Source organism: Pygoscelis adeliae, unplaced genomic scaffold (genome assembly GCF_000699105.1).
Source record: "Pygoscelis adeliae isolate BGI_AS28 unplaced genomic scaffold, ASM69910v1 Scaffold119, whole genome shotgun sequence".
Lineage (NCBI taxonomy): Eukaryota > Metazoa > Chordata > Aves > Sphenisciformes > Spheniscidae > Pygoscelis > Pygoscelis adeliae.
In genome coordinates, this window is record NW_008825560.1 from 110678 (window position 1) to 138344 (window position 27667).

The 27667-nt window shown below is 37.5% G+C and overlaps 1 protein-coding gene across 1 annotated transcript in view; it reads right to left on the minus strand.

The window, feature by feature from the left end:
* Positions 1-27667, minus strand: part of NFX1 (nuclear transcription factor, X-box binding 1) — a 67101-nt gene that overhangs the window by 18744 nt on the left and 20690 nt on the right. Inside the window, exons 7-20 of the mRNA XM_009332360.1 lie at positions 26565-26704; positions 25406-25505; positions 25054-25271; positions 23826-23923; positions 22305-22335; positions 20774-20856; positions 20138-20246; positions 14566-14685; positions 13809-13888; positions 13244-13474; positions 12879-12952; positions 10055-10156; positions 7003-7044; positions 6519-6617 (exon numbers count right to left, since the gene is read on the minus strand). Coding sequence (XP_009330635.1) covers positions 6519-6617; positions 7003-7044; positions 10055-10156; positions 12879-12952; positions 13244-13474; positions 13809-13888; positions 14566-14685; positions 20138-20246; positions 20774-20856; positions 22305-22335; positions 23826-23923; positions 25054-25271; positions 25406-25505; positions 26565-26704 — 1527 coding nt within the window. The remainder of the gene's footprint in view (positions 1-6518; positions 6618-7002; positions 7045-10054; positions 10157-12878; positions 12953-13243; positions 13475-13808; positions 13889-14565; positions 14686-20137; positions 20247-20773; positions 20857-22304; positions 22336-23825; positions 23924-25053; positions 25272-25405; positions 25506-26564; positions 26705-27667) is intronic.

The window sequence follows — 27667 nt, forward strand, 5'->3', positions numbered from 1 at the left end:
GCAGGAATGAGAGCATATTTTTATTTATATATTACACTATTTACATTTAAGAAATGTTAGTATGCAATCACTATTGCAAAAATAATGAATTATTTTCCCTTCAACCCTTGGAATCCAGCATAAAATTCTATGATACAACTCTATTGTCTGACAATACAATTCTACATTTTCAAATGGATAACGTAGATTTTAAAGTTGCCATTTCAGTGTTTTTAAATTACTTGTCATTAAGGCAATTCACTTAATTAGAATACATGATTAGACAAAGAAAATGGAGATTGGGTAAACACAGTGGAGTTCTTTTCCAAGACAGAGGAAAAGTGCACTGACTTTGGTCTTCAACTTGTCTAGCATAACAAATTAATAACAAAAGAAGAACTGTAAGGCTACTTGCAAGCAAAATGTTCTTGATATGAGATATTAAGGATTTTTTAAAATTTTTTTTTTTACCTTGCTTAATCACAGTAGGTAAAGTCTTTAACATTAGGGGTGAGCTTTGTGCTCTGTTCTTAAATAAGCAGGTAAACTAACTCCAAACGTAAGGTTGTTATGTGTTAGGGCACCATCCCCATGGGGAAAAAAGGCTACCTGAAGATTTCATACCTCAAAGCTGGTTAGTAGTAAATAACCTTATTTCTTCAAATATAGGCACCATTCCATACCAACACAACACCACTTTGTGAATGATGTCAGAATTTCATCAGTCAAGAAGTGCCTACCAAAGTAGGCACTACCATCTTTGGTAGATGCCCTACCAAAGTTCTGGATGCTGAAGTGCATGTACCGTCAAAAGACCAAGTGGTCTCAAGCAAACATGCAAAATGGCAACATTGAGTAGCTTGGCTACCAATATCACTTGATCACTGGCATGATGGACTCAGCCCATCACTGGAAAACCTTCAAGGTTTTTTAACAGTGGATGGACATTGCAGGTGGTTATCAGAACTCCTGGATCTTCAGTGGAGAAAAGTATTACATTGGGAGAACTGCAAAAAGGACCTGGACTTGCAGAATTAAAAAGAAAGGGGCCTCCAGACACCTAGGCTATGAAATACAGAGTCAGTCCATGTGGCATGAGGCTTTGGAAAGAATATTACAACAATAATCTCAGGTTTTAAAAAAAAAAAAAAACAACAAAAAAACCGCAAAACAACCAAAAAACCCCCAACAATAAAAAACCCAACCAAAACCACTGATCCCTTCAGGACAAGCTTAACTCCAGAGAGTCAGAAAGCAAATACTACATGGAATGCCAGCCATGAACACCCAAATTTCAAGGTGAAGTGATCACAGGAGGTAAGAAAAAAATTGAACCAACAATCCAATGAGAGGGTCCACAAGCACCTGATGTGTAATATTTAAAAACCTACTGAGGAACCAGCTCACAGACTGGAGGATATGTTCAAAAAAATCAACCCTTCAGGAGCCTATAAAAACAGAGTTATCAACTGAAAGTGACCACTGACATCAACCAGGTGGGAGTTCTTTCAGAAATACTTAGAATGTCTCTCAGCTTCAAGAAAGCTTTCAAACTTCTTAAGCAAACACTGACTATTCCAAGATAGTCAAGAATGAAGTGCTCAAATAGGAAGACAAAACAGAAAGCATACTATGCTGGGGACAGGGCCAGGTGGCAGCAGAAATCAACTGATTAAGAGAATGTTATTTCCCTGTAGGAAAAGGTGAGATGGATTGGAGTAGATGAACTGTACAGAAACTAATTTCATCCCTAGTTCCAATGACTATCTGAAGAGTAGAAGCAGGACCTTACTCCCTTTTGCCTGTAACATACTACACAATGGCAGAGTTGTGACTACCCATACGTGTGTTCAAAGGTGAAGCAAGTGTTTTATGTACATTTCGTACCTCCAGAATCTTTCATATAGAAGAACTTCAAGGAAGAACAACGCTGAGCCACCTCACGATCTGAGTGAGCCCCAACCTACAGACTGTTCAGACAGGAACAACAAAGGGCAGGCCAGTGCAGATGGTGGGAGAGACAGGACAATTGCTTTTTCTTTGGAATCATCAAGAAGATTCTAGGGAGCATAATTTGGGTTGAGAAATCTTCGAGGAAATGGTGGACTTCAGTATTCCTTAATCTGAAAGTTTCCTTTGAAAGAGGTACCCTCAACAAACATCTGGATTGTCTTAGAGAGTTCTGGATGCATCAGTGAACAGCTGATGCAATCCAACAGGAAGATGCATCTTTTGTATCTAGATGTTCAGAGTGAAGAATAGTACTTCAGGCTGTTCACTCCTCTGCCACTAAGGCTGACAAAGAACAAGTAAGATTTTCTTTACAGTATCAAACTTTCCTTTGATATCACCAGATGAAACAGTAAAGAAAAAAATAAAGTCTCTTTTCAACAGTGTTGTTGCTTCCAAATTTGGGAGCAAACCTCATTAGACCACCATGACATAGGAAGAGGGGAGTGTGAGGTCAACATGCAAGGAAATATACTTTTCATTCCTAGCCATGCAGAAGCATGAACCCACACTTCACTGAAGGGTAAAAAGAAGCCTGCAGTTGCCAAGAAACGTTGGCAAGCTCAACTGTTAGCAAAGGTCTTGAAAGGCCAAGAGTAACAGAAACTATCCATTAAGACGAGGAAGAAAATGAAACCTGTTTTAAGTCTTTTCACAAGAAGATGAAAAAAAAACAAATCCTGCAGGTTCAGTAGTCTTCTCTGTATGATCCTGATCAGATACCTGGGTGAGTAGGGACAGTAAGAACTGGCTACTGCTTATTTCTCACCTGCACTTGTCTCTGATTCTGGTCTTGCAGTTTTAGGTTGTTTGTTTTGGTGTCTTATCAGCTTCCTCATATCCTGTTTGGTGAATTTCCTTTCTGGTCATCCTGAGCTGGAATTCGCTTGTATATTTACAAATTAACCAATGTACAATTCATACTGCCAAAACTACATATCAAAACCAAATGGAGTGTCTCCACTTCCCAGGATATTGATGAGTATCTATTACCTGACTGAAGTATTTTCTCGAGTATTTTTAATTCTTTTGGGTTACTCATCTGAGCTCTTACAATAAGTTTTCCAAGTTTTGCCAAGTGTGTTGTTTTATTGCTGTTTTATTTTAAAAGGAATATTGTTATTACTTACTAGCACAGAAATCCTGATTTGCACACAATTCTTTCAATTAAGCTATTTATGGCTGGTTATGGCCAACCAACCAGCTAGCTGCTCATTGTGAGCTGTTACATTCTAACCTGCAAGACACTTAATGAAAAATAACATACAGTAAGGAAATGAAGTGGTTCTTAGAATAAACACATCTGATCCGACAGTGCATATACTGAAAATCTGCAATGTGGGACTTGAAAACCTCTTTTTCTGTGCAGTGTCTATAAATGGTGTACATTAGGCTGCTCCTCACCTCCTTGCACTGCATGTAAGCAGGAGCAGGTCTACTGCCATTTCAGTTCCTCTCAACCACATTACTTAATAAGAATGTTCCTCATTGCTTGGTTTTTCACTGTAGTTCTTGTTGTGTATTTTTTGCTTTTCCCAGATTTTGCTGCCTTTGCCAAAAGCCTCCTTATTCTTGCAATACTTGCCAGTGCAAGATTTTGCCTCTAAGTGATTTGACATTCCGGGCTTGCAGTTTGCCAGTCACATGCTTAAGAAACTACCCTCACTGCCCCTTCCTTCAGGCTTCAGTTCTTGTTTAAGTAAGCTACAAAGATCTCCTACCCCTAAACATATACACTGCTCCTGTTGCCAGATCATACACAGGAGTGCTTGGCCCTGACTTCATTGTCTACAACAGCATGTGGAGGGTAACTCCTGGGAAGACTGGCTAAGAAGATGCCTACCAAGGACCCATCTCCCTCTGTGTGCCTCTAGACTTAACCATTTGATCTGAGATTTCCCTGGTCCATACAGCTGCTGTGGGGTCTTGCACAGCCAGTGACAAAATAAGAAAATTCTCTTCTGTGTAGCTCCATGTGGTCAGATATTCCAGATGTCCTCCTCTCCTTCTCCAGTAGTCTTAATTCATCAAATAGCAGCCTTAGCACCATCCTTGCCATTGATACTTGTGCCAGTCTACCATTCAACTTCATGTCAACAGGCCAACTTGAGCATTTGCTTGCTCTCGCTATTTTTGGAGCCTCTTAGAAAGGTCAGTGCTGAAGTGTCCACCCAGTGGATCTGTACCCCCTGATCTGCACTCAGTTGTGCTGGTACAGTCATCTCCACACTAGAAGATGGATTCCCCTTGGCAGCAGGATATCTCCTCATGTAAAGCTGTATGGTGTAGAGAGTTTTCTTCTGACTCCTTGTCAGATTCTGACTAACGCATCAGCAAGATCAGCATGCAGTAGCATTACCATGCTATTCCTGGTGCTCCCTTCTCCTGTCACTCTCCCACAAAGGAGACATATTATCTTAGCATGCTTCCGCTTACTCGTCTTCCTGTTACCTGGAGTTGTACTGCATCTTGGAGCTTTAGGGTTCTGTAATTAAAGATTACAGCTCAAAATCAGGAGTTTTCTCACAGCTTTCTCAAGTTCTCATTTGTAGATGTGCGTTTTTTTCAGCCCTTGACAGTGTATCAGCTTCACAGATCAATGGATTACCTAAACAAGATAATACCACAGCATTCTACTCATGGTTTTGGCAGCTGCCACCTTCTTGAGGCAGTGATCCTGAATGCACAGGAAGGCAGCTGTCTTGTTTCTCATCATTCTGAGATCCCATACATAGATGTATAACTTACGCTCTGCAGAAAACCACAAGCCTTGAACTCTTGCATTACTGGAGTGACCTGCTCAAGCAAGAATAAATGCATCTGTCAAAACTTATACAGAACGCTGAGCTACCCGAAACAAATACTGTAACAGATACACTTTGTAGATCCTGCCATTTCGCAAGACTGCTGAGATAAAAGATCATCAAGAGCAGTCAAGGAAGTAAGTTCATAAAGCTTTACAAATTGCAGATTGCTGCTCATGTAAAGAGAGATATGTTAATGCAGGGAGAAAATAATTTATCTTGAAGACTAGATAAATGAAATCCAGTAATTCAGTGTGCAAAGTCATTGACTTGAGGACTAACAAAAACTTTTGCTTTAAGCTGTGAATCAGTAAGAGTAGCCTGTGTGTATTAGTTTATCATGAGTTACCAACATAAAGTGACTACAAAGGAAATGCAAGTAAAATCGCAGCATGACTGAGAAGAGATATTTTCATAGAGAAGTGTGGAAGCATTAAGGCTACTTTTCAAGGTATCTGTTAGACCATCTGGAATATAGCACATGATTCTGGTCAGTTCTCTTCATGAAAGATGAACGCTGCACTATGGGTAGAGAATGACTGACAGGAAGGTGACATTGGATTGTACTCCAAAAAAAGAGAGGGGACTACACACATGACACATGATATTCAACACAGTAAGAAAGTGAAAATGTGTGCTTTGTTTTCTGAAAGAGGTAGAGCAAAACATATTCTATATATACTTAAAAGAATAGTCCTTATAAAAGACCACTTTTAGGTGCAAATACTAATAAAACAGTACCTCCACAATGAAAACATTCAGCTCTTATCTTGCAGTAGGCTAATCGGTTGGAAGTAAAGCAAGAGGTGATTTACTCAAATTCTGTGTGGCTATTTATGTAAAATTTTCACTTATCTCAATACATCAGCAAATTAAATACAGGATTTTCAAGTAGAAAACATCCTCACAAAAATATGAAATTTACGTATCATTAGGATAGTCAAGCAAGAGCAAAACAGATTCAGCTCTTCTAAAAACTTAGAGCTGGTAAAAACTAGTGTCATGCCTACAAACACACACAAGAGTAAAAACTTCTTAGATGACACTTATCATTTAAGCATCTTTTTAAAAACGTGTCTGACCCCTCCCTGTCATTCCAGATTGTGTAGTATTTATGAGTGTGATGCTTTTGATATTACCTTGACTTTCTATTGCCTCATTTTCAGATGTTTCAGTCTAGCAGCCTTCTTTGCAGTCAGCACTGGCATAGGCTTAGCTCTGCATCGATCAAGTGTTTTATTAATTCCATTTCTTTATGTTTAAAGTAAAAGCAGTAAGGCAAAAAAATAAATGAGACTGGTAGAGGGAAATTATGTCAGGCTATGAGAGCATATTTCATTACTTAGCTATCACTTTTGTCTTTGTCTTGAAAAGTTTACAAGGAGCACCGAGATGGGGGTTGGTTGTGTATGAAAGCAGTGGAGACGTGAGAAGTACAGGTACTGATTTGTACTGAGAAGAATGGTGGAAAATGATGTTCCCATTCTACATCTGGTCCTGTTAGAGAACAAAGCAACCCGTCAAGCACTTTTTATTTTTCAGGTTCTCATTTTGGAGGTCTTGAAGTGCACATAACCTCCTTTGCCTCAATTATCACTTATTGCCAAGGCTGGAGAGAAGAGTAAACATGGGCATTTTTACAGGAGTAAATAGAACTATTCTGCATTTCCCATCTTGCTCTCAACACTATTTACCTATGACACCTGTCATCATTGCAACACATACCTCGCATCTTCTTTTAAAAGGTCACTGTACTTTGGTCCAGAAGAACGGATGTTAAAAGGATCAGAATTATCATCTATTTCAAGAGCCTCAGCAAGACGCCTAAATTTGAGGGTAGGAGGGAAAAAACAAAACATAACAAAAACACAACCAAACAAAAATAAACACAAAACCCTCCCCAGCCTCCCAAACGTGCTGTCACTGAAAAGTAAAGATACAGGTTACTAACACAGAAGAACAGCTCGCAAAAAATACAGTCCGTCCATTCAAAACTACTCATTTAGAACTTTTCACTACAATAGTCTAGTAAGATCTCAGATCACTCAATATAGATCCCTGTAACACACGAATCATCTCCACATTTATCAGTTCTCTAGGTCATGCAGGAAAGGTTTTTTTGTTTGTTTTTTTTTTTAAACACACACAGAGCATTAACTTTCTGAACCTGGACTACTTCTGAAAAAAAGCAAGCAAGTTCATTGCCCACCTGTTCCTCTGAAGAGCTAAGCATTCTTCATCACATTGCAACCTGAATTATGAAAGAAAAATACAATTAGAATCACTGCTGCTACTCATACTTTTCAAACTGAAGCTTTGTTGGTGTCATACCATTATCACAGCCTAAAGAAGTAAGAAGAGTGTGTGAGAATAGTTTATCGTATTAGATCAGATAATACAGCTAAAAACCAACAAACAAACAACAATTAAAGATCTTTGAGCACACAAGCCCTTCTCCAGGTCCTGAACAGAAGCAGCAATTACCAAAGCCATATAGAAGCTAAGAAAAACAGCTTCTAAATTAGATTTTATTATATTGGTAGATTTGAGAAAAAAATGCAGTTGATATCAGCATTGAGGGGATTCTAGGAAGGATGGGAAATTAGATAAGGAAGATGTGACAAGGTCACTTACTCCTATGCATCAGAAAAAGGTATCAGCCAGGGAAAACAGGAGTTAGCTATGCGTATGGAGGATTACGATGCACCATAAAAATCAGTATTTCAACTGAGCCTGTAACTTCTAGTGTCCGTAGAGTTATGAATTTCAGTTTTCTGTCTCATCTTTGAAAAGTACTTCATAATTTAATTTTAAGGGATTAAAATGTCAGAGAAGGATCAAGAGTTCTCCAGAATTTCACAGTGGCAGTTACAAACTTCTGCCCCTTAGACCGCATAAGTGAATTGATTCTGTTGATTTCGAACAAGTAATTTCTACAGGGGAAAGTGGTTCATTCAGTGACATGTATTATGTTTGGAGACACACAGCTATAGGATCCAGAACTTCCGGTGGTTTTCTCGAAGGAGGCAGAAGAAAGCTAACATACTTGCACTCCAAGATCAACCTGGTACTGTTTAAAGTAATCTGCTTGAAGAATCATTTTCTCCTCCTCTGAAAGAGTAACGTAGCCAACTTAGAGAAGCTACTCTAGGACTGACCAAATTTGTCACAAAAAACCAACCCCAAACCCTTATAAGGAAACCAAACTAAAGTATGAAATGTCTACAGACAAGACCAGAGAAACAAAGAAACGAAGTCTCTGCACAGTTTGCATACAATATTCTGCTACTGTAAATGAATGAAGCAGATTTCTAAGTTACTTTGAAAATACTGGAGTTTGACAATAAACTAGAAATTCAAGAATAAATATTTTATGTGCCACCATCTCTTTTCCCCTCCACCCCAGAATTTCATAGATTAAAAGAGTGGGGAAGGGAGAATACCTCCCTCTGACTGTCCTTGAATAAAGACTACCTGCCACAGTTCAGATATCATATTAGGAAAGATGTGCACAAAGAAAAGTCATCTCTGGTAATTTCAGCTATTCAAGGAAAGGGCAGTATAAGTCTGCCCACACAGAAAGATGTGCAGCAGTGGCTACAACACAATTTATATTACACACTGCAAAGGCTGGGACACCAACAGAGACACTGGTGTCTTATTTGCTCTCCTGGCAAGTATACCGCTGTTATAACAGACTTGCAGCTTCAAAAGCTGAAAAAGTCATCCCCTCTTCTTCTACGACCCCACACCCCCATGCTCCTCTCCGAGTTCTAGCACTGTCAAATGGTTGCTTTCTTTAAACAGTGACTTTTTTTGAAGAAGCTGAAGTTGGCTTCATATTGTTGAGTATATTTGTATCTGGTTGGCATTGTGATACAAATAGGAACAAAGTAGTTGAGGCTCAATCTGTGTAAAGCAGAGATTATTCTACAGTAATTCTAAAGAGAAAAATCAATGCTTATATTGTACATTTTCGAGTATTCAATTAATTGAAACAAACAGGGTAGGCTAAAAAAGGACACAATTACTGTTTTCTATTTGTGTCTTTCTTATACCATGCCTATACAGCACTCATATCACACTCTTTGAAGTTGCACACAGGAATCAGTACGGCTCTCCCTCTTTCACCTTGCTTTTCCCCCCCACTTTCTTCTGATGTATGACACTGGCCCAACTAGAAGAAAGCTGGAGACTGGGATGAGCAGGTGTTCCCATGCGCCATTTCTGCTGTTAGTTCATCTTGCCCGTACATTCAGAATTAAAGTTATTTCAGTGTAGAAAATTATCCAAAAGGACTTGGTAATAATGTGCTCCAATTTCACAGACATCAAACAAATAAACAGAACAGAATGACTAGGAAAATTTCTTGAAGTATGCTGGTATAAGCTTCTGATACAGGAAGCCATGAAGCAACTGTATAGGAAATTTCACTATTTTGACTTTACACAATATAAAGGAATATTAGATTTTAACACACATAACAGACTGACTCTGAAATAATCAAATTCACAATTAAGAGAGGAGAGATGGTAAAAGAAAATAAACTAAAAACAGAAATTAGGGACTTCAAGGGCAAAGACTTCAGGAAGTCAAGTTTCTGACAGAAGGATGTTGGAGAAACTTAACAATTCCTTAAAGAAATGATACTAAAAAGACAAGCTATTCCAATCCTGAGGAACATCAGGAGGAACAGAAAATCACCAAACTTAAGTCATAAGTGTTTTTGTGACTTAAAAGCAGATTTGCAGTGCCAGCCAGTATGAGAACATAAAAGTGCAAATCAAATTGAGATACAAATATAAGAAATCTAAAAAGGGTAATAGAAAAATATTATTAATAGTAAGATGATGACTAGGGGAAAATACACCCTATTAATCATCCAGGAAGGAATGCTGGATGCTGAAACAGAAGATAATAGCAAAAAGTTATACTGTCTAGAAATCTGAAAAAATCCAGAGGAACTCTAAGGAGTTTGCTGGGTAGAAAGAAACTCTGAAACCACAATTATACTGTGCCATACTTAATTATAACAACAAACCAGCCAATGGTAGAGAACTCATTCTACATGAAAGCAAAAATACAAACCGCTAAGGAACTGCAAAATACTCTTTTAGCAGTACTGTTACAGTAGGGTCAAGCTATTTAAAGTCTTCCTATTTTAGCTGGGATTTTGCTCACAATATTATGTATTTTCCACATCACCTATGTTTCAGGTACACACAAGGGTTTCAAACATGTTTCTACATGTATCTCCTTACCTGGCCTGCTTCATTTCTTTTTTCGTAATAAGCCTACTGATTTCCACCGAATCCCCAAGCTGTAGATCTGTTAACTTAGTGGCTATAGATATAGCAGCTATTCTGGAAAAGAAGAGCGTTAGACTTCATTTGAGGCAACACAAACTTCTGAAAAGGTGTATAAAGCTGCAGATTTAAACCTCCAGGTGAAAGTAGTAAGACAGACTGACTGTTTACTCATCCGATTACAGAATGGGACTCTAGTCCCATATCACCTAGTTTTAGGAGTCTAATCTAGCTACGTAAATTAAGAGGTTACTCACTCTCATCTCCCTCAAGCAACTAGGAGCAAGACTAACAATGGACATGCTTCTTCAGGGAATTTTTCAGAGCATCAATTCTAAGCAAGTCTAAACTAGGCAATGCAAATACTCTTTCTTCTCACCTGCTTAATATTCAAACTACAGCTGACCATATAGCTTTAATTGTCTTTTTAAATTTTAATGTGATTAAATTGTGTGCAACTAAAACTTGTAAAGTGAATTTATAAAGTACTTAGAAATTTGCTTAGAAAATACGGATGATACAAGCCATAAGGAAAGAGCAAAATGCCTACTGAGACTGTTACAATTTTCTTTATAAAGATTCTTCATCATTCCCTTCAATATCAAGCCTTCCCAGTCTGATTTTCTGGCTAAAATTTCTGTAACTAAAATATACAGCAAGTTTTTAGTGAAATATCCCACACCATTCTCAAACAAAATCCTGCAAATGGAACATTCTATCCTCTGAACCATCTTTTCTGTTAAATTCAGAAAAAAGGATATGTTTGTCTCTATGTTTTGCATCACATTCAGAGAACTAATCATCTATCAGGAAGGAGGATAATCATACTACATAAAACCAAAAAGCACTGAGAGGCATCATCAGCTTCATATTTACCAGGTGGTGACAGAGTCTAGGTAATGGGCCATTAGATGACATGACATCACCATTTGTATCATGTGTACAGATATAGCAGCACACTCCCTTTCCTGTTCCCTTGAGCATTCTTTCACTGACATTCACTGGCAAAGCTCAAAGCTGTTTCATCATGCCTGTATCTTTTGAGAGAACTTGGATACCCCATTAACTTGCTGACCCTTCCACAGTAGTACTACGAGAGTTACTTTGTTGTGTTTGGGTTTTGTTTTTTTTTTTTTTTTTTTTGGGGCGGGGGGTGGTGGTATTATTATTTTTTTCTCCCCAAGTGTGTAGATAGTGGGGAAAAAAGCCAAACCTAACTCCCTCAAAATCAGAATATTTTAATCTTTCAGCAACCTGAACAGTTGGAGTTATCATACAAACTTATCTGGCATTAAATGCTGCTTTTGTTAATATCACATGGGCCAAGAGTAATTTGTAAACATATATGAACACATTTGAACAAACAGATACAAACACTTGCTTTAAACTGATTGTTTCTTCCCCTTCCTCTTGACTTGGGCTCTGATAAAAGCTCTAGATAAAAACATACATGTGTTCAGCTTATGCATGCAAGAACTCTCACTGACTTCAAAGAACCATTTTCCTCATACAAATATTTTTGCAGTGCCTGAGCTATAAACAGTGCAGAAATAACAGCCTTCAAAAATCTGGACTTGTAATTAATGATAAGCTGGGAAGGTAATGTAATGACAAATGTGTCAATTTAAACTGGTATTTCAAAGTTGAGTCAGTCTTCTGATTTGTATTCATAGTGAGATAGATCTTAACAAACCCCCCCCTTTTTTTCTAAAAAAGAAAAAATGATCACCACTCCCCTAAGTCTATCTTGCATTCAACTTAGTATTAACTACAATTGTTCTTAACTGTTTCCAATTCACACATTTTTCTCCTTGTTTCCATTAGGTAGTATTAAGCACCTATTACATAGATGCTAAGCCATCTTCTTGTCAGAATTTGAATCTGGGCAGTGTTCAGTAGCAACAAAGCAGCATATCCTAAGATGGACTAGTATTGGACCCTCAAATACCAGTTCCAAATAAAACAATCATTATGAAGCTTCCTTTGAAATACAGGAAGAATCTGGGACTGTGCTTTCCTATCAACTGGGATGCAGAGCAGAACTCTGGTTGCATATCAACTCTCTAGATTAATTTTTTGACTCCCTCTCAATCACAGCCTCAGAGTAAGATTTTTTATTATTATTATTACTGTTTTGCTATTTTCATTTCAAAAGTTCCAAAGCCCTACTTTTCTTCTTTTCCTTGTCCCTTCCTTGCCCTCTCTTGTAAGAGAGAAATAAATTTAGAAATAGGATCTGGAGACAAATCTACCGCAATAAATGGAGTTGGGTAGGACTCAGTTTGCATATAAAGAACCAAGATTTAGATGCCAAACCTCTTCGGCCTAAATTTAGCTATTTCAGAATGACTTTAAATCACTCTTTAGCTTCCATCATCTGTATTGACTAAGTTCCATCACACATTAAGGGAAACTTAGACAGCAACTCACACATGGACTGCTATATGTAATCACCTACATTCAGGAGCCTGACTCTGGACCTGCCCAGTTAGTCCGTATCTAATTGCTCTATGTGGGTAGAGCAGAGTTCCACAGATGGGAGATTCAAGCTTTGGCACAGCACCGCAGACTAAAAACAGTAAAAAGAGGAGTGTGTTCTAGTACAGCATAGCTGGTATGAAAGCTCAGGGGAATAAAAAAAAAAAAAAAGAAACTTTATGTGAAAGTACAAAAAAAGTGTGGAAAAGCTTGTGAATTAAATATATTTAGTCAAGCCTGAAATTTAATCAAACTGCAAAGAAGTCCAGTAAGGAATTAAAAGAATTATTACAGTACAAACCTTTGATATGTATTAGATGCTTCTGAGCAAATCATACTCTCCTTTCTTCTTCCACATTCACATTGAAGATCAACCTGTTGTATCACACGTGAGAGCAGCTTTTTTAAACTTTTGTCTTTTTATGGCCATGGAGGGGTGTGAGGGAGGTAAATTTATTCCTTTAAGAAGTCCCATTTTAGTGGAATAATGGCTAATTAAAAGTGATGAATAGTTTTTTTAAAAAAATTCAATATTGTAAGTTTATGGAAAAAATGTCATGCTATCAATATACAAACATCATTTTTTTGTCACAACTGTTATTGGCTGATAATTAAGCCATACAATTTGCCTGTGAATTTGCAGTGAATTTTCTTTGGGTATCTAACCTTTGCACAGCAGGATGTTGTCGGGCAGGGTGAAGAAGGATGACATGGAGCCATACAGGGATGATTACAATATAGCCTTGGAATAATACATGGCTGTTTACACTCTTCATCTATAAGACATTCTCCTTTATGACAGATTCTTTTACATTTGTGCATTCCACATTTTAACATTTGATTGCAGCGAAGTCCGCAGGAAATGTCAGTGAGATGGCAAGGAATATTACTTCGCAGCTGGAAGAGGGGATGAAAAAGATGACAACTAAAAATGAAAAATTGTAAATGCAAATCTCAAAGTACTTTTGCTGTTCACACCTTCATTTGCACTGTCCACACAAGAATCGTAATACTAAGATATCTTAGCATGAAGACTGAGTTTTTATTTATATCATAGTCCAATATAGCAGTTGGTCTGAATGTGTATGGAATAGAAGATATACTTTTCTAATTTAATCACATTAAACTCAAACTCCAGTAACATACTGCATTCCAAAGAGGCCACAAAAATCTAAGCCTACAGTCCTAGAACATTATTTAGTATTCAAAAACATTAAGTGTCCAGACTTACTTCATGCTTGCCCATACACCATTTCTGAGTGAGATAGGTACAGGGTGGACATTTCTCCTCACTATGACATGAATGGTACACTGGAGTCACAGAAATATAAAAGCCAGCACAGTTTTATTAGCATACTTCAGTCAAATGCATTAAGAGAGACAGTAAAAACGATTAAACATGAGTCTGCGTTTCAGAACTACACAATTTATGGGAAGCATGATGCTTCATGCAAGGATAATCTGTTCTTTAAAGCACTCTTTAAAAATTATGATGGCAGATTTTTAAGTGAATATTATTCCATATTTTCTAAATGAAATAGCAGAGAATTTTGTAACTTCTGAGCAGGGTTATACTATGAGACGGAATTTGTCAGGAAGCATATCTGTTTGACCTGTGCTATGTTTTTTCCAATCAGCCAATGTAATTCCAAGGAACATAGAAACTAACTGTTCACTAGATTATGCTACTGTTCCAATAGAGCACTTAATCTTTGCAATATAGCATTTAATGTGTTGTGACTATTAATAAGGATCAGAAAAAAATCCAATGCTTTTACCAATCAGAATAACCACTACTAGTATTCATGGCAAGTTTTTAGTTGGTTGGCTTTTAAGTGTAGACTTTTGGAAATATTCACAACTACTGAAAAAGCATCTAATAAAAAAGCAAATATATTTTCAAGCAGACCTATATACACTTTTCTACATTTTGATTTAAAAAACCCACAAAACAAAACACCCAAGCAAAATTGAATGGCCTGACTTACCTGGATGATCACAGTCATGTGGCCTGGTGCATGTTTTTTTACACTCTGGTGGCTGGGTGCCACAGGGGACAGGGGGGTAAATCACAGATTCACCACAATAACAAGTTAACTCGTCAAAACCTGAAAAGACAAGTCAAATATATCCCAATGGCTACATGTGTTTGCACTTCTCCACTATGAGAAATCTTTAAATAACATGCAAATGTTTTACTCCAGCTTTGGTTTTTTTTATATTAAGCACCACTATAGCAAATTTATTAGCTTTTGTGGCTCCTACAAGAAAACTGGACTATGATCACTTCATTAGGAATTATGCTTGCTTTTAGAGAGTGGTTCTTTGACAGCAACATTTTGAACTGGAGCAAGAGAAATGCTCATGTCAAGTTGAAAGCTGTTGCTGTTCTATCCTTGACTTAAAAATGGGGAGATCTCTCTTGAATTCCCTTCCAGAAAGCACACCATCCAAATCTTGTTCTCTGATCTTCCCCCTGCCATCACTTTTTCAGACCACTGGTTAGATTTTGTCCTTTTCTCAAGCCCTGCACATAGTACTGGGAAGATTCCAGAGAAAATTAGCAAAAGGCCGCCAGTCTGTAGACTTCTTCCTATAATTTCTCCTGTATACCTCTTCATGGCATATAGTATTACACAGATCCTCATAAGCAGCTTATGAACCTGTCCAAATACTTCAAAGCCAACTTTGTATGTTTTGGAAGTTCTCTGTCTCAGGCAGTATACATTTCCTTCTTTTTTTTTTTTTCCTTCCGCATTTGGGAACAGATTTTGAACTCTTATCACAAGGTTCCAAATCTCAGTGATAAACAAAGGAATAGAAATACTTACATACACCACCCCAACTAAAACTTAAACTGCACAAAAATTAATACAGTTCACTGCTGTTTTTCAGACTATAAAGAAACTGGGAGGGAGACTGATTGCAATGCAAACTACAGTTCAAAAAGATAAATCTTTAGAAGAACAGGGCACTACGAGAAAATATTAACATCAGAAGTCATATAAAAGACCTGAGAACAAAAAGAGAATCTGGTTGGTCTATAAACAAATAAAGAGATAGTGGATCAGGGAGAACAAGAGAGAATGATGGAGGAGGTAAGAGAATAATGGGGCAATAAAAATACAAAATAACAATTCCAACCTGAAGAAAAGACGAGTGTGTTAAGGGAGCTGCTGAATTCAGCAAGTTCTCTGACTGTGGGAATCACAGGATTCCTCCTTTCTAGTCTACCAAAGCAAAATCTGTTTAACTCTAAAACCCCAAAGGTTCCTACCGCCCCACTTCCATGGATATGATGGCTGCTGGATCAATATGCAGGTCCAGCCAGTAGCAAGACTGAACACATATTCCAGAGAGACAAGACACTCAATGCATACATGGCAATAACATGACACACAGACTAACACAGACCCAACTGAACAAGATTCACGTAAACAGGAATAGCAATAGCCAAGTCCTTTTCCTCCTCTCCAGCTCATCAGGATTCAAGTTCACTAGTGAAGACACACACACGCATACACTCTAGATTCACATGTACTCCACATTCATGGATCTCAAATATTAGCATAGGCTCTGTCTAATATCCATACCTGGACAGACCCCTTACCCAGTCACTGGCTGAAACCTTGAGTATTTCCAGAGGCAGATCTCCTCCTACTAGCCAGTCAGTCCAGCTTTGAAGCATGTTCATTAGCAAATTATCCAGGCATACACAGGCACACACAGGACTGAAATTAACAAGGGAATCGCACACACACCCTAGTCTCTCCAAGTGCTGGCACCCAGACCAAAGGGCCCCTTTAACTTGTGACCCCGTTGTCCAGCTGCTGGCATACAGTATGATAAGTCTGTCTGGTCTCTCCAGTTGCTAGCGTAGAGACTGTGTGCTCCCATGATCTGCAGCCAAGTCTCCAGTTGCTGGCACTTAGACCTCTCACACACAGAATAGAGAATGAGATTACACTGAAAGATATTAAATCTTATTCTTAACTAGGACAGGATAGACAGTTGTCATCAGGTGCACAGGGCTCTGTCAGAGAGGTGCACTGACCAGCAGCTTCATTTGTGCAAATGGTGCTTTTTATCTCCCCTTCTTTCCATTTTCCCATGCATCCACCTTGATTCCTCCCAAATAATCTACCAAATAAATTTCTCTCCATTGGTCCCAGTTTAGCTACATCTGTACCCAAATCTGCTATTTCTGGTATCATTAGCTAGGTCATCCCAGCATCACACAACGACCTAAGTTCTGCAATATTCCACTCCCAAAAGGTTCCCAATACCCCCCTCCTCCAATTATCTGTGAAGCTCAGCCATCTCTCACCCTTAACATCTGTGAAATCCATCCATTCCTCATGGCACTATGTGAAACTTTTGTCAGCTTTTCACTGCGTTTTTTGTTATGTTCAGAAATTTCTCGTGTCCAGTTGTTTTTTTATTGTCTGTTCAGTCAGTTAAATATCAGGCCAGGTCCTAGTCATTTGCCTATGTATCTTAGAGTGCAGCAGTTAGTAGAAAGGATCATAACTTTTGTCTAAGGAGACTCAGTTACAATAAATTCCAGCAAATAAGAATGCTGGGGAGAACAAAATGTTAAGGGTTAGAAGAAAGAAGTAGAAAGAAGTAGAAAAAGCTGAGAAGTTTCAGAATGTCCATGGATTTTGTGTGTAAAGCAAGCATGGGAAAGAGTAGGGTTTTTGTTGATCCTTACTACAGGTCTTGGAACAACCTTTAACACTCCAGGCTTCAAAGCCACAAATCTTCCTTGGTCCAGGAAGACGAAAGACCAGAGACCAAGGTCCCTGGAAGACCTGAGTGTTAGACAGCTACACTGGCTGCTTACTATTGATAAGAAGTTATAGGGTGAAGAATCTTAACTATAATGAAGGTTCCTTCACTAGCACTAATCAGGATAATGGCAAGGGAATGCAGAGGTCTGATCCAAAGAGTAGAAACACAACATCTGACAACTTAAAAAAAAAAAAAAAGCTGTCTAATGCTGACATCATTTATTTTCCCCAAGAGATATACTGCTGTCTTGAAGCAGACTGGATGTGTATAAAGAGACTTGGGCATAGAAAGGGAACTCGCCTCTCAGCACTGAGGAAATGACACTAGAAAGGTAAAGTACCTGGGAAGCACACAGAACCACAGAGGTGTAGATGTACTCTAGTATTGCATCTTGATGCCAGCCCTCGCCATTCCCAGCAAAATCAGTAGTGGAGATGGAGCCAGGGGCAAGAAGTCCAATCTAATGAGTGGCAAGCGGCTTGCAGCTGACCGTGGCATGGCACATGATACAATGGCTGATGCAGCCCAACTGCAAAGTGGTGGCTAGACAGGTAGATCAGAGCCAAGGATGAACTTCTTAGTGCTGAGAAGCACTCCCCATCAGCTACAGGGTCAGAATCACACAATGTATGCCTCTGAAATCTCAACTAGCAGCATCCAAGGAAAGCAGGTAAGAAATCTTTGAAGATACTGCTTAGCTGATTTACCTCTGGACAAATTCAGAATGGGAGACTTCAGGGACACAAAGGTTTAAGCCAAATGACCATAAGTATCTGGTTCCTTGAGTAGGTAGCTGCTTTTCCTGTGCTCAAAAAACGGCCTCACTGCAAAATTGCGGAAGTGAAGCTTGACCTCTCAACTGCATCACATCCAACAGTGGAACAATTTACAGGGGAGGCAATCCTTAGGTCTCTCCAGGCTAAGACAGGCATCTGAATCTTAGGTCTGAGAGTGAAATACAATCCTCAAAAATACTGCAGCAGTGTGGAGAAGTTTAATGATCTTGAAGATCAAACCCATGAAATCCAGTGAAGAAAAACAACCATTCAGAAAAAACTGTGCATTCTGACTCAACTGGACCAGCAGTTACTAACAGGACTTCTGAGACATTCAGATTACTATTTTGCTTTGTCAAGAGAAGTGTTTGGACACAGAAACATTTTTTTTTTTTTTTAAAAGAGAGGTACAGTCAACGTGCACATCATATTCATAGGCTATTAAGACAGACTAGAATGCTATTTCAACCACAGTGAGCTTTAGAGGCTCTAGTACCTTCTCTTTTCCAGGATGTTTCCATGAAAATTTCGCCTCCATAGAAAAATTGAGTTCTTATACACATAGTCAATGATATAGGAGAGACACGTGTACTATGGCAGCTAAGACACTTCCAGCTGTAAACAGTATCCTTAAAATGTACACCTGTCTCTCTTCTTTTCACCAATGTCATGAGGTCTGGTTCACACTTTCAACATCTCGTTATCCTCTTTCCCACATTCCAGTGAGCAGTTCCAAAGCAGTACCCAGTTTCTGAGAGAGGAGACTCACTTTTCTCCAGCAGTGACTGCAGAACTACTAGGCAAAAAACAGTATTTGATGAAAGCTGAAGGGGAACTACAGGTGAGTATTTATATTCCGTTCTAGAAACACTCTCCCCTCAGTTTTACTGCAGCTTACAGCAGATGCAAAAATAAACCTAGAATTCACAGCTGTAAGACTTAACAATGATGGATTTAAAGAAAACTTTCAAACTTAAGCGAACACTAGGTGGAAGGATGGATACAAGCTGAAGAATTCATTACAGGCTTTTTCTGCCCAACTTTCAAAAATTGCATTTAATAAATAGCTTATAACTTCCGCGATAAGCTACAACTATATAAAGAAAGGGGAAACCTGTATTAAAATATGAGACTGAGAAAAATAATTAAACTGCTATCACATATGAAGATGTTCCAGATAAACTAGAAGTTCTGCTAGCAAAAGGAAACAGAAGCATTATTCTGTCTGCTTCAGGCCAAAATCAGAAAATTTAGTATTATCTACCTATTATGATGGTGCAAAATAATCCACATATGGTCCCCGACATCAAGTGGTAAAAAGCAGTTGTAGAAAAACTAGGATATTCAACTGACATAGCTTTTAATAAGAGTACATACCTGTCTAAAGCTATTGCACCAGCTTAAATCTTTAAATAGTCAGCAATCCTAAGAAAATTAATACCTGCTGGCTGTCCATCTATTTCTAGCAATTCAGTACTAATTTTCACTATCCAGAGTGTGACCAGAAAGCCTAAAGTCACAAACAACTGACGTCTCTTATTTCTTCAGATGGTCCTGTCCAGAGAAAAATCACTAGTGTACCAAGTTGGGAAAGTCCGAATTCTAAGCAGCTAAACAAATTCTGCTACATACTTCAATATCTTTAACAGTTATTACGTTGTTAAACAAGAGTTCCCTTAACTTGGAAACTATCTTTCTAAGCTGCTTTTGTTTTCCTTGCATGATTCCTCAAATCTTTTAAGTGACTGCTGGATCAACATACATAACAATATATTTCACTGTAATTCAATTTTAACTATTAAAATCCAACACTTAGACTCATCTAAAATGAAATAACTTTCTCTTTCATGAAAAAGCATACAATCAAAATGAACTGCATATTCTTCAGGTTCTGGCCAATTTGGATCACATTCTCTGTCCAATTCTGACCAGTTAAGTGAATAAATTTCTCTAATATCTAAGAAATAATGTACTTTTGCACATAACTCACTTGTTTGCCAGCATGTTTGACAGCTGCCCCGATGACAGGGTTCTTCACATCTATGAAGCCCACAGTTGAGTTTACGACCACAAACCAAAGAACACTTATGTTCTGTGTCCTAGGGGAAGGCAAAAGAAGAAAAGCAGAATTAACTATAAACCCCATTGGTTTATTTTTCTCTGTGAGGTCATAATCTACTAATTAACAAAACTGTATAGTGCAAAAAATAGCTTAGGCCTGATCTATACATTTTTTCCATCACTGTATGGATACACAATTTTTAAAGCGGATTCTGTTAAGACCTCTATTGCAGACATAGCTATATCATAGCTTATGCTTCTTGTATTAAGTAATATCCTTCCCCTCCCCACTCTCCCTGGAATCACTGCATTGACAAAAAGCACCTTTACAGTGATTTAATTGCATTTAGGCTGGAACGTGGTTTTACATTTATAATGATACCCATAAAACAAATGTTGCAAAATAAGTGCACACACACAAACTTTTTGAGCATGACCAATACTGCAAATAGAGACTGAAGATGCACAAAAATGGAAAGATACAAAAGCAAAAAAGTCGTTTAACATCACAACCAAAACTACACACACATCACAATGAACAATTTTATACCACCAGTAAACTTACCACACAGCAAACTTCAGTACACTTGTGTCGTCCACATGATCTTTTCTTGTTGCATCGCTTGTCACACATGAATGTAATAGCAGCTATTAAAAACAAAAAAAACCCAACACCACAAAAAAACAGTCATAACTTTTATGTCTTTGCTTATACTGAGAACAAAGGCTGTGATCACAATGTTACTCTAAGGCTGTTGCAGAGCATGGTTTAGAAGACACTAATATAGAGTAAGTCAGCAAGCAAACTTTTAAATTACTTGCTCTTCCACATTAATCCCCATGCGAACACTTGGCTTCCTTTAAACAAACCCTTGCTCAAAAGGATTTTGTAGAGCAGAATACATGAAACTAGTTTATTTCACATTAGTCTTTACACCATAAACTCTGCACAATAGAACACAGAAAACAGGATATCCTGATAAATTGGATGTTTGTGGTACTCCAGTGTAAGACTGCTCAAACTGGTAAGGCAGTAAAAGTTAGCTAAATACAACTACTGCTGATATGCTCATGAAACTAGTATTAACAAAGAATATCCTTATCACCATCCACAGGTAACAAAAGCAATCACTTCTGGATTCTGAAGAGCAATGTCTTCATAGACAAAAGCTCAAATTAGGATATACGCATATTACTAGCTTACGTATCTTGTAACCAAGTACCTCAGTATGACGGGGGTCCATCAAGTAAACATTTCACTGAGGTGAATTTTGAGATGCTACATCCAGAATACCAAGAAGTGTCAAATGGGAACTCTGCCAAGCTCAGATGCAAAGACCAGCAGTATGCAACTGTGAAGCAGAATCAAAGCTTGTATTTCCCCAGGAACTTGGACAAGAGCAGAACAAAAGCATTACTTTGCATCTGAGCTGTGCAAGTTGACCCAAAGATACGCAGGATGTCAACTGGTTTTAAGATGCTACCAGTACTGGCATAAGTATGGAGACAATGACACCTTGTATACACTATTGCATCAAAACACAGATAAAAAGTTGAGTAAGTTGCAATTCTCAGCTTGGTGGACAAGACATTAATCACCCAACTCTCTCAGGCAGGAACACAGAGCTCATTTTTGCTGTTGGTTTTTGTTTTGTTTGGGTTTTTTTTTGTCATTTGTTTGGGTTCTTTTGGGATTTTTGGTTGGTTGGGTTTGCTTGTTGGTTTTTTTTTTTTTGGGGGGGGGGGGGGGGGGGGGGGGGGGGGGGTGGGGGGGGTACAGGAACCTATTGAATATGGCAGGTGACATAAGAAACTGTTCAAACTGAAATAGACAGCTTGTCTGGAATCTTCGAGATCAAATGGTGAAGAAGTCTTTCCTTATGTTAAAGATGAATAGAAACGAAAGAGGTTTATTTCAAACCTCTTCTCAAAAGTAGCAGCATCTCAAGAAATTACCAACTTGGCACAGAAGTATGGATAAAAGAAGCAGTACTCATCAAATATTTGCCAACTTTGTCAATCAAACCCCAAATTAATATGAGCTGTGTATTGTTTTTAAACCAATTACACGTTATATATGTAACATAACATTGTACCTTTATTTCTGAGGAGAGTACATGGGACTTCCTAGGAAGCAAACAGGGAGCCATTAGGTTAAAACAGAGGAAACAACTGAAACTTATCTAGAACACACCTAGTCACATGATACAGAAAGAAGCAGCACTCTCGGTTTTCATGTGTGTAACACTTCTGTATACAAAAGTGAAACAAAAGCTGGAAAAATCCTCAAATCTTTTAACACAGTACTTTTTCCTTAGAGGTTCAATACCAATTAAAAAAAAAAAAATTGTAGTTTTGTATTCCCCACTTAATTCAGCAGATAATGCTGTGAAGTGACAGAAACATGTTTGTCCTAAGAAACCAGAAACTTGCATGGAGGAAACCAAAAGAGCTCTCCCAGAGAATATTGACAGAGCGCATAAATTTGTGCTTTGACCAGCTGTCCCAAAAATGCAAGTCTGACTTGATTAAAAAAAAAGAGAGAGTGAAGTCAAATCTCATGATCAAAGAAGTTTTACCTAGATTAAAGACCTCAACATGAAAATAAAAGGTGATGGATGAAAAGAATATTGTTGATTGACTATATTTAAACCTTCAGTCATCACAACTTTACATTCTGAGTTGTCATTTCAGAGCATCGCATTTTTCATGATTGATTATCACTGTAGTTCACTCATACTTTTTCAAGAAGCACCTTTCCGGTGTCTGAGAAGCTGCATAAACTAAAACCCAAACCTCACTACTTTGTTTCAGGCCTCAAAACGAAAGATAATCTGAAGCCTTCTACCCCATAACTACCTTCAGAAAACTTGCAGGAGAAAACTGTTCCAACCTCAAGCAAAGTCTCAATCATTTCTATGTACTTTAAGACATATATTCAGAGGCCATCTCTAGTTATAGATGATATATAACAGGTCAGAAAAGTCATCAAGGCTCCTGTGATAGTAGCCAAAGATTTCAAAGCTATGATCACAGCATAGTTTAAAATATACTAATATATACTATAGCATAGTTTAAAAATATACTAATTATTATACAATTGCTGAGAATCTGCTGGGTCACTATATAAATGTATGAAGAATGGGGAGCAGTAAAAACTTCATATTCTCCCCAAAAAATTCTGCAACAAATCTACGTGCTATTACTATAAAGTTTTAGTTAGCTTTTTATGTTAGGTTACCTTTCTTCTCTCAGTTTACATTACTCCTGGTAAAACTACCATTCTTTGTGCTATATAAATACTACAGGATAATATAGGACTTTGCAGCCAGCTTAAACAAACAGAATTCTGTGTAAACTCTGCAAAAATACTTCAAAAAAGTACCTCCACAGTATGTATGTGGCAGTGTATGTAACAGTGCCTTTGTTAGCACTTCACAGTATAATCTAGTTAACATCTATCAGTATACAACGGAGGTTCTTGCAACTAAGGAGCACAGCACCTCTTATACTTCTTAGTTTTCTTTTCCTTAACTACTTCAGCTCCTTTTTCTCCACAGCTTTAAAAAAAAAAACCAAAGATTACCTGTTTCCATGGTCAAGCTTTATACACTCACCTTTTTTTTGAAGCCACACCTACAATAAATATTTGAAGTGTGAGAACATGGTCTACAGTCTCCTTCATGGCAAAGGCTTTCACATGTATGAATGAACTCTAGCAAAATGAAAATAAAAAGATTAACAATCAATTAAAAAAAATAAAATCCATCACCTGGAACTTCCTATTTATCCGGAGCACTACTGGTCAAAAATACTAAGCTATGTGCAGCTGGGTTTCTAAACAAATTAACTATTTTGAGTTAAATGTGTATAAAATTTTGCCATTATTTTCAACTTTTTAATCCTGAATCTATAGACTAGAGTTTCAGGTCTACAATTAACATTGAAAATGCATACATTTTAAATATTTTTTACATTAACGTATGGGAGGGAGGGGGAAAAAAAAGATCATGTGGTACTATCTTAACCCAAGTTCCAGGAATTTTAAGTAATTTTTAATTCCTTTTCAGCCCAAAGAATGACTTACTATGCATACCTTCATATTTCACTTACTAGGTTAACTGAAATTCAACTAAAAGCTAAATTACTCATTCCCTCTCTACTTGTTGTCCTTGGACTGACAGAATGGATCAGTCATTAATAAGAAGCCCTCATCCTGACAGCATTAGTCTCTCTCCTCTCTAAAGTCTAACAAATCATGATTAAATATGTAGTCTGTAAAACTGGATCTTCACACAATCTCACAGTTAAATACACTTGAGTTACCTACTGCACTCATTGAAGTGTCAAATTGCTTCTGCACATAACTTTCTCCAACTTTCCAACACTACTTTTTACTTCATGAACCTCTTACAGCAGCAGGAAATAACTATTTACTGGAGGCATCTGAACAAAGTCATTTATCTCTACCAGTCTCCACATGAAAGTCAAAGATCTAGGTGGGCTTTTAAAAGACATCAATATGTATCAATATAATACATCAATACTCTCTGGAAATTCCTACAGCTCTATTCCTCTGCCAACATAGGAAAAGTGCATGTAAACAAAATTTAAAAGGCTAGCTAGTGGTAGTGCTTTCTAGTCAAATATACTTCCTGATTTTAAGGTATCATTATGAACAAACAGTCAAACTGCAGGCTCTGCAGTGGCTTTTACACTCAGTTTGGTTAAAACCCAAAATCACTAATCAAATGCTTATTTCTTGAAATGAAACAGTTAAGGACCACTTTTTTTTTTTAAACAATGAGATAATTTGAATACTCTGATACAGAAAGTTCTAATTACCATAGCTACCACAAGAAAGAGGTTTGCCACATGTTTTTCCACATGATGGGATAGGGTCTGTGCATATTTTACGTTCAACACATCCTAGTTCCAGTAACTTGCTGAGAGGAGTCTGACCACAAGGACAGCGATACACTACTTGTGGAAGTCGTGGACAGAGCTGGCAAGGCTGAGGATGGCATACTTGCGTACAGTTGTGCCTCCCACAATTTAATTTTCTGGAAAAAAAAAAAAAAAACCAAAGAAAAAAAAAAAACAAAAAAAGGGGGGAATTATCTAAGAGTATCATGATCACTGAGTGTGAATAAAATGACCTTTTTCTTTTCAAAAACCTAAATTATAGTGACCTTACTTGCCACATATATTCTGACATGAGAAATTCCCAAATCCATCAGAGAATTCTTCCTTTGTCCCACACAATACTTCTTTAAAGTTGCTTCCACAGTAACACACTGAAAGAAAGCAATATTCCACAGAAAACAACACAAGAGAATCCGTGACAAAACACGTCCAGCAGTACAGCAAATATAAAAAGGTGAAATGTGAAAAATTGTTACAGTCAGTTTTTAGAAGAATAATGAAGTTGCTCTTTAGATTTATTTCAGCAATAGAGGTTTCTCAGTCCTGCAGAAGCTGGAATTTCTGTTTTATTTGTTTTGATAGATAAAAAATAAATAGGAAGTATTATCTGCACAAAAAGCTTACTTATTAAAGCAGTATACGTAACAAGTTAATTGTTACCTTGAAAGTTGAGAAAATTAACTTGCAATTTTCTATATCAAATTTCAACAAAAATGTACTTGTATACTGGCACACATACATGCGACAATCTAATTTCCATTCAAGACCAAGTTTAGAAAATTTTAACAGAAACCATGAGTAGCTTATTGAAATGTACTTTCCTATACCTCTTTCTATTCTTCTTCCATGTACCTCAGAATTATAGTAAAAGATTAAGTAGAATCATAGGACAAATCAGGTCAGAAGGGCCCTTAGGGGATCAGCTAGTCCAAGCCCTTACTTAAAGCAGAGTCATCAATGAGATCAGATCACATTACTCAGTGTTTCATTCAGTTGGGTCTTGAAAACCTCCAAGTTTCCAAGAAAAGAGTTTTTTCTTATAGCTAGTTATAACATTTCAACTTAGGCTCATTGTCTCTCATCCTCCCCCCGTGCACAGTCTGTCTCTGTCTTCTTGATTACCTCCTGTTAGCTATTGAAAGGCCACTACTCGGCCTTCTCAAGCTAACAAATTCCAGTACCACCAGCCCGTCCTAATAGGGCACATGCTCCAACAGCCTAATCACCTTGGCAGGATTCTTTCTAGTCATGTTTATATTCTTATTTAAATATATAGTGATGCTGACACATTTTCCTTTTTTAAAATATTCTAGCAATAGATTTTGGTTTTGTTAAGTAAAAATAGGGCACTTGCCTCTTGGTACTGTTTTTTTTCACCCTCTGGTTTTCGTAGTGTAGAATGGATATACATAAGGCTTTCCAATACTTACCTTGCTGTGCTGTTAATTGGCAAGGTGAACATTTTCCTGCATGGCACACTTGAGTACAGCTGTGCTTACCACAGTTTAAAGTATTTCCACATACATTAGAACAATGAATTTTTGTTGATTGGCCACAGCGCACTGAATGACTGTAGAGAAATGACATCACAGTCTGTCAGCTACCTTAATATCTATAGAGCATTTATTAAAGAGGAAAATACTTTTTCAGTAAAATGCCAACGCATTTGAAAGGGAGCATAACTTTTAATGACTTTTTAGGAAATAACCCCCCTGTTTTTCCCCCTGCTTCCCCTCTCCAGCCCCTCTAAAGTCGGACACTTATCACAGTAGTGAGTCTACGGAATTTTTTTTTTTTCCATTTTGTTGAAAGAAAAGGTGACACTATAACTTGAACCTAATGTATGGTTATGCATCATGCCAGAAGAGCAGATATTTCTATTACAGACATCTTTCTGAAGACTTAAACGATCCTAAGTCCACTGAGCACAATGAAGATAGGGATGTGGGCCTTAATAGTGAGTCAGTAGTCTACAAAAAGAGTTGGGTTTTTTAATTAAATTGTTAAAAAAATGGGACAAAACAATAAATTCTCCTCTTTTTCCATTCTGGCTGGCCTCATACAATGGTTGCAAAATGTACATTTGAAATAGTAACTTCAAAACAACTTAAAGTCAGAGATGCCATACCATACATCTTGGATGCTAATACAGTACATATGAAAAAATGCTGTTTAGAAGCAAGTTTTAAGTATTAAATGCAGTATTAAAAAAATCAGCAATCTGGTGAAAGTAGCTGGCACCTGGGAAAAAGTAATAAATCAAAGTTGGTTGCATCTATTAAACTTCTAAATGCAAGGAACAGCTAGAATTAAAAAAAAAAAAGAGGTGATCTTACTATGTAAAATAAAATTCAGTAATCTACAACCAATCCATTTTTCTACTGACGACAAAGTTCTTTCAACTACAAATACTGCCACAGAAATAGCTGTACCTTCTTTTGAAAAAGATCACTTAATATTACATTCAAACTTTCAGAAATAATTGTAAAAGTCTGAAAACATTTTTTCTAGAGCAAGAATGCCAACACTGAAA